General features: G+C 36.7%; 1 protein-coding gene across 11 annotated transcripts in view; it reads left to right on the top strand.

Annotated features, from left to right (window-relative positions):
- The window catches only part of EPB41L4A (erythrocyte membrane protein band 4.1 like 4A), a 273201-nt gene that overhangs the window by 107393 nt on the left and 151591 nt on the right, over positions 1-14217 (top strand). For all 11 annotated transcript variants that reach the window (XM_054684526.2, XM_063810543.1, XM_063810546.1 and 8 more), the window contains one exon: positions 1070-1174. In XM_054684526.2, the coding sequence (XP_054540501.1) occupies positions 1070-1174 (105 nt within the window). The remainder of the gene's footprint in view (positions 1-1069; positions 1175-14217) is intronic.

The following is a 14217-nucleotide window of genomic DNA, read 5'->3' as shown; positions in this document are numbered from 1 at the left end:
ATTTAGAGGAAAACAAAATACCTATGGAATTTGTAACAAGAACTTGAAGAAAGTTCTTGGTATGTACACCCTGGTGTGTACTTTTATAACCTCATATTGCCCATTTTATAATACATTTAATAAAAACATTTCTCTCATGTTAACAATCCATTTTCTAAAAGCAGTGCAGTATTAAGTGCTCACCATACGTGGATAAACGCATCCTGGCAATTTTCTGAGGGAAGATGAAACTGAACAAAAGCCTTCCTTTATTACCATAATGTGAGACTTGTTGTGGGATTTCTTTTATTATCTTGTTATACCAGCCAGAGATGGGGCGAGAGAAAGGAAGAGGCTGTATCTATACAAGTGTTTCTTACATGTGTGAATAATTGATTTTTAGTATGTCAGATGATAAGAATCTTAATTTAAAGAATCTGTGTATGTAGTAGGTGGGGAGAGAAGAGATTAGCTTTTTAGGTAGTTATCAGTGTTTAAAAAGCAGCCAAAAGAAAAGTTTTGTGTCTGTGCTTATGTGAAAGAGATAAAGTGAAATATCTTCACAGGGGCTTTTCAGAACATTAGCTTTAGCAGCTTTAATCTATGGGTTTATTATTTGAGGATTGAAGATAAAAGCTTTGACTATTGTTAGTTTTATATATCTTCTGTATTCATTGTGAGAGTAATGCTATAGGGGAAAATTGCTTTTTAAAATGAGAGAATGGTGGGATTTTTAAACAAAGTGGTTTTTTTGATGCATTTATTAGATGTTCTTCATATAAAAGATTATCTTTATTAAAAGAAGAATTTTGTCCTGAAGATAATTTGTAATCCCAGAAGAAAGAAGCTTATATTAATTTAAAACCCACTACGATTTAAAAAGTATTTTCCAAAGCAATTTCTATAATACATTTTGCTTTAAATCACGTTTTTTCCTTCATAATTGAGGCACAACTTACAGAGAAGAACCATGGTCTAATACAGTTGCTGCTGTTGTGAGTGAAACTAATAAAAGATGAGAACCATGATTGTGTACTACTTAGGAACAAAAGGGCAGTTAAAAATAAATAAAACTGAATTATTTTTGCAGAAGTCAACGAAAGGTTCCGTTGTCCTTGACCACGTATTTCATCACGTAAACCTTGTGGAGATAGATTATTTTGGGCTACGTTACTGTGACAGAAGCCATCAGACGGTGAGTAAGGTGACTTTGTGTTAAATTTTTCTGGTTATAAATTTCACTCTATCTCTGGCTTTTCCTGATATGGTTTTAGGCGGTTAGGCTCTTTGTCACTGAAAAAGACTTTGAAAATCTCAAACATGTTTTCCCCTGATAATTTCTTTGAATTTTTTCCTCTTCTGCCAAAAGTCTATAGAGTTGCTGGATTCACAGCTTCTGTACATGTGTAGTCGTCTTTGCAGATGGCATATGTGGTTTCCAGATTTGCAACCTTATCATAGTGAATGCAAAGCATGAGTGAACATGGAGGACTGAATATGTCGTTTAATATGTGTTAGAAGGCAAGTGGCTAGTCTCTTGAGGTGACAGATATTAATTGCCTTTTAAGAAAGGGAATGGTTAGAGAAGAAATAACAGTTCAAAAAAAAAGTAACTACCTAAGTTTTATAAGTGAGATGAGCTGTTACAAAGAAAATAAGTAGAGGTTTTTTTGTTCATGAACCTGATGAAATAAGAGTAATAAAGGCAACTTAGCTTTTAGTTCTCATGTCAGTTGTTCACAAAGGTTAATTCAGAGGGTCTTCCAGTCCGGAGTAGAGAGTTACTAAGAAATTCACCACAATGGAAAAACTTTGGAGATGAAGATTTTGAAGGATGAAAGGATATTCATTAATGTGACTTTTGGTTTAGTCTAAGAAAGTAAAGATCTTAGCTTCAGATAGGCACAGCCTCATTATGCAGAATGCTCACATGCTTATCTCAGAAATACTCTATTTGACTTGCCTTTTATTTTTCATCCTATTCAACTGCTGTTGAAATAGAGATGTCCTCCTCTTCCTTCATTTGTTCTCCCATCCTCCACTGGGTCATTTGTGGTACATTCAGTGAAGAACATGATTTTCTGAGTGGTGTTTCCACTATTGATGGTGATCACTTGTGACTTTTCTTGAGCTAGTTCCTTAATCTTTTCTGTTTCACAGGAGGATTTCATAAGGTTGGAATGAAAAATTGGGAATGTTGGATAGCTTTCCATAGAAAGGAATAACTTTCTAAAGGCTAGTGGTCATTATGGCATGTTGCAAAAAAGGGGAACAGACATGTTTAGAAGTCCACTGAATTCTATCTTGTACAGACCACGAATAAATATAGCAGTACTGTAAATCTATACAGAAAGATTAAATTGAAGGCTAAAGAAGGTGTCATGTGCTACATTCATATTTTTGAAATAACATTTTTTTCCTAGCAGAGAAAACTACAGTTTTCTGATCTTATCTACTATGTCAGACTTTGCCTGGAAAGATTGACTGTCTTGCTAAAGTTATATAGACCTTGTCGGTCTCTATCTTCCCCCTTACCTTTTTTAAACTTTGCAAAGGAAAAATGTGAAAAGCTAGAGAATTTCAAAACAATGGCCCCTACTATAGCAGTTAGTGTTGCTAGTTTATTGAAAGTTTTGTAGGGTTTAAATTAAGAACATTTTTTTCCTCTTACTTTTACTCCTAAAGGTTTGGCATTTATGATAGTGTTTATAATACAGGTTTTAGGAGAAATGACACATTTAGGAGAAAGCTCTTAAGTCATATTGTTTTGAGGTGATAAGAATATCAGGTGTGCAAATGACATGAAAAAAGTATTCTTTCCCTGTTTTTGTTATATTCTAATGGTGAACTCAGCTAAAATAGAGATGATTTGTAAACATTGCTTAGTCTTTGCATGTTCACATGTATTGTCTGATTATCTTTTAATTGTAGGAGGCTCTGAGAATAATGTAATGAAATTTTGTACTTCATCTTGGTAACAGTTTTATCAAAAGTATATTAGAAGCAATCCTGCATATCTGACAGTTACTTAAAACAAATAAGGATTTTTAAAAAAAACCCTGTGTGAAAATAGTACAGGGTATGGTTAAAAAATCTTTGTCTTAAAAACCAAATATGGTTTCCCATTTAGAACCATTTGTCTTAAAAACCAAATGGTTTTCATGAATGTTGATTGAATTACTGTACATTCGGGACCTCACATAGCAGAGAAGTTGTCTGCACTGGAGGACCAGGAGAACCTAGAACCCTGGAACTCATCATTCTCCATTATTACCACCATCATCATCAGTGCACCACCGACTGTAAATATTTTTGTTTGTTGAAACTGTATGCTCAGAAAAGTTCTCTGAAGTATTATTATCTTTCTGTTGGAGAAGATGAAATGCAAACCAAGAAGGTTAAGCATCTTTCCCAAGGTCGCATAATCAGCACGTATTAGGACCAGAATTCCACCCCAAGTCTGAGTGTCTCCAAGACCTTTCAAACACTGTAATATCCTGACTTTCAAGATAATTGAAATTGTAGCAGCACAGTCTTCCCTTTAAGGAACTGGTGTATTTGAAATTAATCAGAGGCTGGAAGGAACTTGAGCCATCTTCTAGGCTTTCAGAAGTTACTATAAATGGATTGTGATCTGGTGGAATGGATAGCTGCCTCGGGAGTCACAAGATAGGTTTGAGTCCTGTGTCTGCTCCTAAAAAATGGTGAAATCACTTAATTTTTCTGAATCTTGATATGCTTATCTGTAAATTGACAATAAAATGCTTTTTCTCCTCAACTGTCAGGATTGATATAGGACTAAATCAGAACACATGATAGCTCTTTGTAGATGATAAGGCATTAAACATGTAAAAGGCCTTTCCTGTTGAAACTAGGATGGGAGAAAATATTGCTGGTGATATCAGTGGAATGAAGGAAGAAGGAAAAAGTCTGGAAGAAAGAAAAGAAAAAATTAAATAAACTGTAGATTCTTAAATACCTTTGAGATTTTTGAAGATGAGTTTTGTTGATACTGAAAGCAGTAATAAATATAAATGTGATATCTCAATACTACTTCTGGTTTTAAGATTAGTTTTGAAAGGGAAAGCGCTTAGCCTGGGCATAGAGCCTATTTTCTGTTCCACTCTGGCTTGTGCCAGTCAGGTTCGTTCTTGATCCAGACTGGTGTGTGTGGGGATGTAGGTCTCTCATATTAGGGCCTTGGTTTGACTTACAGAAAATTCCCAGAAATTATAGTTATGTCTTACTTTAATGTTAGCACCTGAGGCTCCTTTACAGATTACTCCTTGAAAGGCAGAAGTTGTATATAATTAGGGCTTTTCTCAGAATATGGAAATCAACGTGGCATTGAGAATTAGGTCCTGGGTCTGCTGCCCTTTTACTTCAGAAGTCAAAGGAGGGGGAATGTGTGAAGCACACAGATGAAGACAGCATGCAAACACTGTCTTCTGCCAGTGAACTCTGTTTTTCCCTTGCTAAGACAATAAAAGCAATCAGAAACTTCCCACTTTCTTGACCACCCCACCCCTGAACACACTTAGTTGCTTCTTACCCTTCCTTTCCTGTCACCAGTGTCTGTGAGCTGGATCTTACCACCTTGCTTTTTCTGTTTTGTGTCTCTGTACCCTACCTGCTCCCTCTTTCCAGTCAGTGTTTGGGTGTGTTCAAGTCTTTCTCATTTAGAACCTCCCGTTCCCCTTTGCCCTCCCTTATCTGCTGCTGTCTTTGGCTCCTTCTGCATCACACGTAAACTTCAGAAAACCTTGTCTAAGTTTCTTACATTCCCTTCTGAAATCCCATTGTTTCCTAAACATATCACCATGCAGCTTTGATCCCAATCACATCACTGAAACTGGCCCTGCCTTGCCAGTTGCTAAATCCAAGAGACTCTGTGAGTCCTTGTCTTACTTGACCTTTCTTTTGCTTTGACACTAACAACTTGCCCATTCTTGAAATCTTCTCATTTTGTTCTTCTGGCACTATATTCTTTTTGTTTCTCTCTCTTCATGTTTTCTCTAGTTATTCCTATTCAGTCTTCTCTATGATCATGATTCCACTGCCTGTTCCATAAAATGTTGGTGTTCACCAGGATTTTGTCCTTGATTCTCTTAGGCTCTAACTCTGTTCAGGCCCACACATTTAGTGCTACCTTTGCTAGTACTGTTTATCTCTGAGATAATTTCCTTAACCATCTAAACTAAACTGTGTATGTGTTAATATTTGTATTCTCTTCCCTGCCCCTGAGTACTCTGAGTATTGAACAAAAATCCTCGTCCATTGAGCTCTAGCAGGCATGCTTAAGTGTGTCCTCTCTGCCGTCAGTAGTGGCCCTCTTCCTTTCATCCTGATGCTGTATTTTGTAACGTGTAAAGTTTCACATTCTGTGATTATATGTTCTGGAAAGTACCTATAATGACTGATAAAATATGTCTAAGTGATAATGTGAATCCTGTTGCAAAGAAAGGAAGATTGTCATGCTGGATTATTACAGAATGAAACTTACTGTGTGAGATGTCTTCAAGCATCTGTTGGAGGAACAGAGGGGAAAGATCAAGAAGCAGAAAGTTCCTCTTAGGTAACCCTTTGACTTTATGAAGAGCATCATGAGAAGCACAGTATCCTGGGAGGGCTGACAACAACACATGAAGGGTATCTGGGAAACAATGATGGCAGTTGGCTTTTCAAGAGTCCACGGCCTGGAAGGGAATGCCGGAAGCATCTATAGGGGGCCCCATAGCACCGAAGGTCTAAGTTTCCTGCTGACGAATGTGTGTGATTTTTCCTTGGTAACTGTTCCATGGTTTAAATTATATTGAAAGACTGAGCTTCAGATTCCTATCTTCAACCCAGATGTTTCAGGAGGGACTACACTGTGTTGAAATTCAAAATCTGGATTCAGACCGTATGGGTTCAAACCACAGTCTACCTGGAGAGCTGTGTGGCATTGAGTGAGTCTCCCTAACTTTTCTATACTTCAGTTCCTCTGTTTATAAAGTGAAGATAGTAATAGTAGCCGCTTCATGGGTGGTAGTGATGATTGAAGGAATCTATAAAAAATACACAGACTAGTGCTTTAACATGTGTGGTCCACATAATGTTTTAGCTGTTGTTCACTACTTGGATGCCTCTGATGTATCTCAAAGGTAACATATTCAAAACTGAAGGCATCTTCCCCTCCAAATCTGCTCTTTTTAAAAAATGTTTTCTGAGATCAGTGATTTTCAAGATTTTTTTTTCTTTTAGAGATGAGGTCACACTATGTTGCTTAGGCTGGTTTCAAACTCCTGAGCTCAAGTGATCCTCCTGCCTCAGCCTCCCAAAGTGCTAGGATTATAGGTGTGAGCCACCATACCTGGTCTACGAATTTTTTTAAAAAACCATGTACTCGTGTGTAATTTTAGGTTGAGAATTGAAATTTTGTAAGTTTTAGTAGATCCAGATCTTTGGTTTATCATAAATACTGACATTGTAAAATCAAATTGTCATATTCCTTTTAAATGTATCCTATGAATTTATATTTCATAGCAATTTTGTATTCATCTACCTTTACAAAAATATATGAACAAGCTCTTTTTTAAAAATCAGAAACATTTATTTATTCCTTTTATGTCTTTAAACTTGTATTCCTATTCTACTTTCTCCCTAAAATGTTATTATATTTTTATTAATAAAAAACATATATCCATAATATACATATAAATTGGAATTTTAAAAGTTTATTTCCTAAGATGTTAAGGCTCTAATTGTTATTGAGCCCTAAAAGTAGTTGTTATTACCATGGTTGTCACTATACAATTAATTAAAACAGCAAAATACTATGCATTTTAATAATTATTAAACATATTTTCTGTGGAAATTGACAGACGGGGGGCAGGACTAGATCGCAGCTCCCACTCGGACGGATCGTGCAGTGTGTAGAGACTTGCATTGTGAAATTTTGCTCCAGAACTACTGCAGAAATATACCAAGAAAGCTGAGAGAATCCACAGACCCTTTGAAGGAAGCAGATTGCTCCTGCAGGAACCCGGAGACACTGCAAATACTGTGCTGGTATCCATGGCTGAGAGACATGAAGATGGTTCACATCACAGGACTCTGTGCAGACAACCCCTAGTACCAGCCTGGAGTCTGGTAGCCCTGCTGGGTGGCTAGATCCAGAAGGGAATAACAGTCACTGCATCTCAGCTCTCAGGAAGCCACATTCCTAGGAAAAAGGGGAGAGTGCTACATCACAGGAACACCCCATGGGACAAAGGAATCTGAACAGCAGCCTTGAGTGCCAGATCTTCTGTCTAACATAGTTTACTCAAAGGAGAAGGAACCAGAAAAACAATTCTGGTAATATGATAAAAGAATGTTCTTCAACACCACCCAAAAAATCATACTCTCTCATCAGCAGTGGATCTAAACCAAGAAAAAGTCCCTGATTTACCTGAAAAGGCACTTAGAAGATTGATTATTAAACCAATTAAGGAGGCACCAGAGAAAGGTGAAGTCCAATTTAAGGAAATCAAAAAAATGATACAAGAAACGAGGGGAGGAATCTTCAGTGAAATAGATAGCATAAATAAAAAACAATCACAGCTTCAGAAAATAAAGGACACACTTAGAGAAATGCAAAATGTTCTTGAAATTCTCAGCAATAAGACTCGAACAAGCAGAGTAAAGAACTTCAGATCTCGAAGATAAGGTTATCAAATTAACCCAGTCCAACAAAGACTAAGAAAAAAGAATTAAAAAAATGAACAAAGCCTCCAAGAAATGTGAGATTACATTAAGTGACCAAATCTAAGAATAATTGGCATTCCTGAGGAGGAAGAGGAATCTCAAAGTTTGGAAAACATATTTGGGGGAATAATCTAGTAGAACTTCCCCAGCCTTGCTAAAGACCTAAACATCCAAATAGAAGGAGCTCAAAGAACACCTGGCAAATTGCAAAAAGATCATTACCTAGGCACGTTATCATCAGGTTAGCTAAAGTTAAGATGAGGGAAAGAATCTTAATAGCTGTGAGGCAAAAGCATTAGGTGATCTATAAAGGAAAACCTGTCAGATTAACAGCAGATTTCTCAGCAGAAACCCTACAAGCTAGAAGGGATTGGGTCCCTATCTGCAGCCTCCTTAAACAAAACAATTAACAGCCAAGAATTTTGTCTCCAGCAAAACTAAGCTTCATAAATGAAGAAAAGATAGTCTTTTTCAGGCAAACAAATGCTGAGAGAATTTGCCAGTCCTAAGCCAGCACTATAAGAACTGCTAAAAGGAGCTCCAAATCTTGAAACAAATCCTGGAAACACATCAGTAACAGAACTTCCTTAAAGCATAAGTCTCACAGGACCTATAAAACAAAAATATAATTAAAAAAAAACAAGGTATACAGGCAACAAATAGCACAATGAATGGAATAGTACCTCATATCTCAATACTAATGTTGAATGTAAATAGCCTAAATGCTCCACTTAAAAGATACACAATTGCAGAATGGATAAGAATTCACCAACCAGGTATCTGCTGCCTTCAAGAGACTCACCTAACATATAAGGACTCACATAAACTTAAGATAAAGAGGTGGAAAAAGATATTCCATGCAAATAGACACCAAAAGCAAGCAGGCGTATATCAGACAAAACAAACTTTAAGAGTAGTTAAAAAAGACAAAGTAGGACATTATATAATGATAAAAGCCCTTGTGCAACAGGAAAATATCACAGTCCTAAATATATATGCACTTAACACTGGAGTTCCCAAACTTGTAAAACGGTTACTACTAGACTTAAGTAATGAGATAGAGAGCAACACAGTAATAGTGGGGGACTTCAATACTGCACTGACAGCACTAGACAGGTCATCAAGACAGAAAGTCAGCAAAGAAACAATGGATTTAAGCTATACTCTGGAACAAATGGACTTAACAGATATTTACATAATATTCCTTAATAGAGACGGGGTTTCACCATGTTGGCCAGGCTGGTCTCAAACTCCTGAACTCAAGTGATCCACCTGCCTTGGCCTTCCAGAGTGCTGGGATTACAGGCAGGAGCCACCACGCCTGGCCATTTACAGAACATTCTACCCAACAACTTCAGAATATACATTTTATTCATCGGTGCATGGAACTTTCTCCAAAATAGACCATATGATAGGCCACAAAACAAGTCTGAATAAATTTAAGAAAACTGAAATTATATCAAGTACTCTCTCAGACCATAGTGGAAAAAATTCTTCAAACTGAATGATAATAGTGACACAACTATCAAAACCTCTAGGATATAGCAAAGGCAGTGCTAAGAGGAAAGTTCATAGCCTTAAATGCCTGTATCAAAAAGTCTGAAAGAGCACAACTAGACAATCTATGGTCACACCTCAAGGTACTAGAGAAACAAGAACAAACCAAACCAAACCCAACAGAATGAAGGAAATAACCGAGGTCAGAGCAGAACTAAATGAAATTGAAGCAAAAAGAAATGCAAAAGATAAATGAAACAAACAGCTGGTTCTTTGAAAAGATAAATAAAATTGATAGACCATTAGCAAGATTAACCAAGAAAAGAAGAGGGAAGATCCAAATAAGCTCAATTAGAAATGAAATGGGGGATATTATAACTGATACCACAGAAATATAAAAGATCATTCAAGGCTACTATGAACACCTTTACGTGCATAAACTAGAAAACATGGAGGTTATGGATAAATTCCTGGGAAGAGACAACCCTCCTAGCTTAAATCAGAAAGAATTAGAAACCCTGAACAGACCATTAACAAGCAGTGAGATTGAAATGGTAATAAAAAAATTACCAACAAGAAAAAGTCCAGGACCAGATGGATTCAAGTTGAATTCAACCAGACATTCAAAGAAGAATTAATACCAATCATATTGACATTATTCTTCAAGATAAAGATGAAATCCTCCCTAAATCATTCTGTGAAGCCAGTATAACAAAGAAAACTACAGACCAATACCCCTGATGAACATAGATGCAAAAATATTTAACAAAATACTAGCTAACCAAATCCGACAGCATATACAAAAAATAATCCGCCATAATCAAGTGTGTTTCATACCAGGAATGCAGGGATGGTTTAACATACACAAGTCAATAAATGTGAAACATCACATAAACAGAATTAAAAACAAAAATCACATGATCATCTTAGTAGATGCAGAAAGAGCATTTGACAAAATTCTGCATCCCTTTATGATTAAAACCCTCAGCAAAACTGGCATACGGGGGACATACCTCAATGTAATAAAAGCCATCTATGACAAACCCACAGCCAACATAATATGAACGGGGAAAAGTTGAAAGCAAATGGAAACACATTTCATGTTCATGGATGGGTAGAATCAATAATGTGAAAATGACCGTACTGCCAGAAGCAATCTATAAATTCATTATAATTTCCATCAAAATACCACCATCATTCTTCACAGAACTAGAAAAAACAATCCTAAAGTTCATATGGAACCAAAAAAGAGCCTGCATAGCCAAAGTGAGACTAAGCAAAAAGAACATAGCTGGAGGCATCATATTACCTGATTTCAAACTATACTATAAGGCCATAGTCACCAAAACAGCATGGTACTGGTATAAAAATAGGGACATAGACCAATGGAACAGAATAGAGAGCCCAGAAATTAACCCAAATACTTATAGCCAACTGATCGTCGACAAAGCAAACAAAAACAAAGTGGGGAAATGGTGCTGGGATAATTGGCAAGTCACATGATGGAAAATGAAACTGGATCCTTATCTCTTGCCTTATGCAAAAATCAACTCAAGATGGATCAAGGACTTAGATTTAAGTCCTAAATCATTAAGACTTTAAAACTATAAAAATTCTAGAAGATAACGTTGGAAAAACCCTTCTAGACATTGGCCTAGGCAAAGATTTCATGACCAGGAACCCAAAAGCAAATGCAACAAAAATGAAGATAAATAGGTGAGACTTAATTAAACTAAAGAGCTTTTGCATAGCAAAAGGAACAGTCATCAGAGTAAACAGACAGCCCACAGAGTGGGAGAAAATCTTCACAATCTATATATCTGACAAGGGACTAATATCCAGAATCTACAAGGAACTCAAACAAATAAGAAAGAAACAATCCCATCAAAAAGTAGACTAAGGACATGAGTGGACAATTCTCGAAAGAAGATATACAAATGGTAACAAATATATGAAAAAACGCTCAACATCACTAATGATCAGGGAAATGCACATCAAAACCACAATGCAATACCACCTTACCCCTGCAAGAATGGCCATTATCAAAAAAATCAAAAAATAATAGATTTTGGCATGGATATTATGAAAAGGGAACACTTCTGCACTGCTGGTGGGAATGTAAACTAGTACAGCCACTATGGAAAACAGTGTGGAGATTCCTTAAGGAACTAAAAGTATAAGTACCATTTGATCCAGCAATCCCACTGCTGGGTATCCACCCAGAGGAAAAGAAGTCATACGAAAAAGATACTTGCACACCCATGTTTATAGCAGCACAGTTTACAATTGCAAAAATGTGGAACCAACCCAAATGCCCATCAGTCAACGAGTGGATAAACTGTGGTGTGTGTGTGTGTGTGTGTGTGTGTGTGTGTGTGTGTGTGTGTGTATATATGTATGTATATATGTATGTGATGGAATACTACTCAGCCATAAAATGGAATGAATTAATGGCATTCACAGCAACCTTGATGATATTGGAGACTATTATTCTGAGTGAAGTAACTCAGGAATGGAAAAGCAAATATTGTATGTTCTCACTCGTAAGTGGGGGCTAAGCTATGAGGATGCACAGGCATAAGAATGATACAATGGACTTTGGAGACTCGGGAGGGAAGGGGTAGGAAGGGGGTGAGGGATAAAAGACTACAAATTGGCTTCAGTGTATACTGCTTGGGTGATGGTTGCACCAAAATCTCACAAATCACAGTTAAAGAACTTATTCATGTAACTCAATACCTAACCTGTTCCCCAAAATCCTATGGAAAAAAATTATTAAACATAAAATATAAGTATTTTTTGGAAATGCATCTTTTAATGAGGTGAGTGGGACTTTTTCTTTCCAATTAGTCCATTATAATATATTCCTGGAATGATTCCAACTCTACCTTTTTCTTATATATCTGAGAGCAGTGTTTTTTCAGACAATTCAGTTGGGTTTTTCTTTAGTTGAAAGCAATGAATTCAAGACCACCTGTCTTAAAATTTGTTAATTGATTATTATAGTAATTCAACTCCACAATTTCTAGGAAATGTATTAAAAATGCTTTGTCAACACTTAGGAAAATGTTATTAATTATGCTTTTTTCTTTTTTATTTAGAAGCACCTGATTTAATGCAGTATTAAATAAATATTAAATAGAAGGGATTTAGAAAAATTTTAAAATAATTAATTTTAACATATGTTTGCCAATGTAAGATTTTTAATAAAGTGCTTTTATCTAATTATATACTTTATATTTTCATCAGAATCTTAGAATGGCAGATTTAGTTCATTTGGCTTATGGAAAGTCTCCAACATAAAACTCTTGGACGAAGCCAGTCATTATTAAGCCACTTAGCCAAACCAACTTGCTTTCTATCATTTTGTCAATTTAAATAAAAATGTTAACTTGAGTTCCATGAAAAGTATTTCATTTTGGAATTCTATTCCTAGACAGATAAGGCAAAGCATTTTGTTACCTAGATAAGATAGGTCTGCTTTCACTTACCAAGACTTTGATTTGTCTTATTCTTAAGGAACTGACAATAGCTAGAGTATGGAAGTTGCAAGATTAAACAAAAATCATCACTCCTGGTGCTGCCCTATGGTACAATGTATCTGATTTTAGAACCACCCAAGTATAGGCCAAAATATCATGCTTCTAACACTTTGCATAGTCCTTGCCAGAAATATGTATAAAATGGAAAAAGACATAACACTATGTTTTTCTGATTTATAGTGTCTTTATTAAAGACAACTTTGTTAACATCAGTATTTTAAAGTCTTCCTATGCTTCTCCTGTGATTATTCGTGCCCTTGGGCAATGCACTATAGCAGCTTGACAGGGCTGAAAGGTGCCTTTCAGCAAACTGGGAATGGAGAATTTTGAAAGGAGAGTGCAGTAGGAAAGGAGAATTAGCATAATGTCCTAATCTTGGGTCTATTCTTTGGTAGATCAGTTTTGGAATAGAGTGTATATGGAAGGTGAGAATCTGGGAATGGAGTTCTTAAAACTATGTTTACCCATGTATCCTTTGGGAAGTCCTCACGTAGCATCCCCGAGGTGCCTGCACCTTTGTTACAATAGCTTAGTGAATGGCAACACCATCTACCCAATTGCTCAAGCTAGAATCTTGGGTGTCATTCCCAACTACATCATCTCACCTCTCCTCATAGCCAGTCACCAAGTCCTGGCAGCTTTACTCCTTAATTCCTAGATTGACCATACAATTCACTCACTAATCCAGGATACTTTTGAGAGTGAAAAGGGACACTGTTAATAACTAAGCTGGGACCACTGGTGTAAACAGGACTTGTGGTCACCTATTCACCTCTCTAGAATCAGTCTCCATCTCTGAATTTTAGTTTCGGTGCCAGATGAGCTTGGGTTTCTATAAAAGCTTTTTTGACTGGCTGTCCTGTCTTTGGTCTTACTCCCTCCAGTGTTTTCCCCACTACAATTGCAGTTTTCTTTCAGAAAGGCGACTTTGATGGTGTCTCCTTCTGTGGCTTAAAATTCTTTAATGGCTCCCTAAGGGAAACTCCAAACTCCTAAACATGGTTTACAAAGTCCTTTAAGATACGTGGCCCTTGGTTATCTTGAGCTCCTTTTCTTGCAACATGACTTTTCAGTTCCCTACCCAAATGCGTACTTCAGGTACGCCGTAGCTCCACTGAACTACCTGCAGCTCCTTAGCTGTACCATAGTGTCTCGGGGGGTTGTATGTGCTGCCTCCCCTGCCTGAACACCCTTCTTGTTCTCTTCCCTTCCGTCATTTTTCCTTGTTTAAATCTTGTTTATCATTACCATCCACAGAGTGTGGTGTTTCTGATGTCTCCTGCTTCCTGAAGCTTTCTCCGACCCCCCAGAAATATTTTGGGCCTTCTTGTATCACATATTACAAATACAACATTGTTTGTGCCTATTGAATAATACCATTTGATCAGATACTTTTTGAAGGGAAGCATTGAATCCTATTCACCACTTTCTTACCACCTCTGTCACTTCAAAACAAGTGATCTGTAATGTT

Source organism: Pan troglodytes, chromosome 4, assembly GCF_028858775.2.
Source record: "Pan troglodytes isolate AG18354 chromosome 4, NHGRI_mPanTro3-v2.0_pri, whole genome shotgun sequence".
Lineage (NCBI taxonomy): Eukaryota > Metazoa > Chordata > Mammalia > Primates > Hominidae > Pan > Pan troglodytes.
This window is presented reverse-complemented; position numbering and strand designations above follow the sequence as displayed.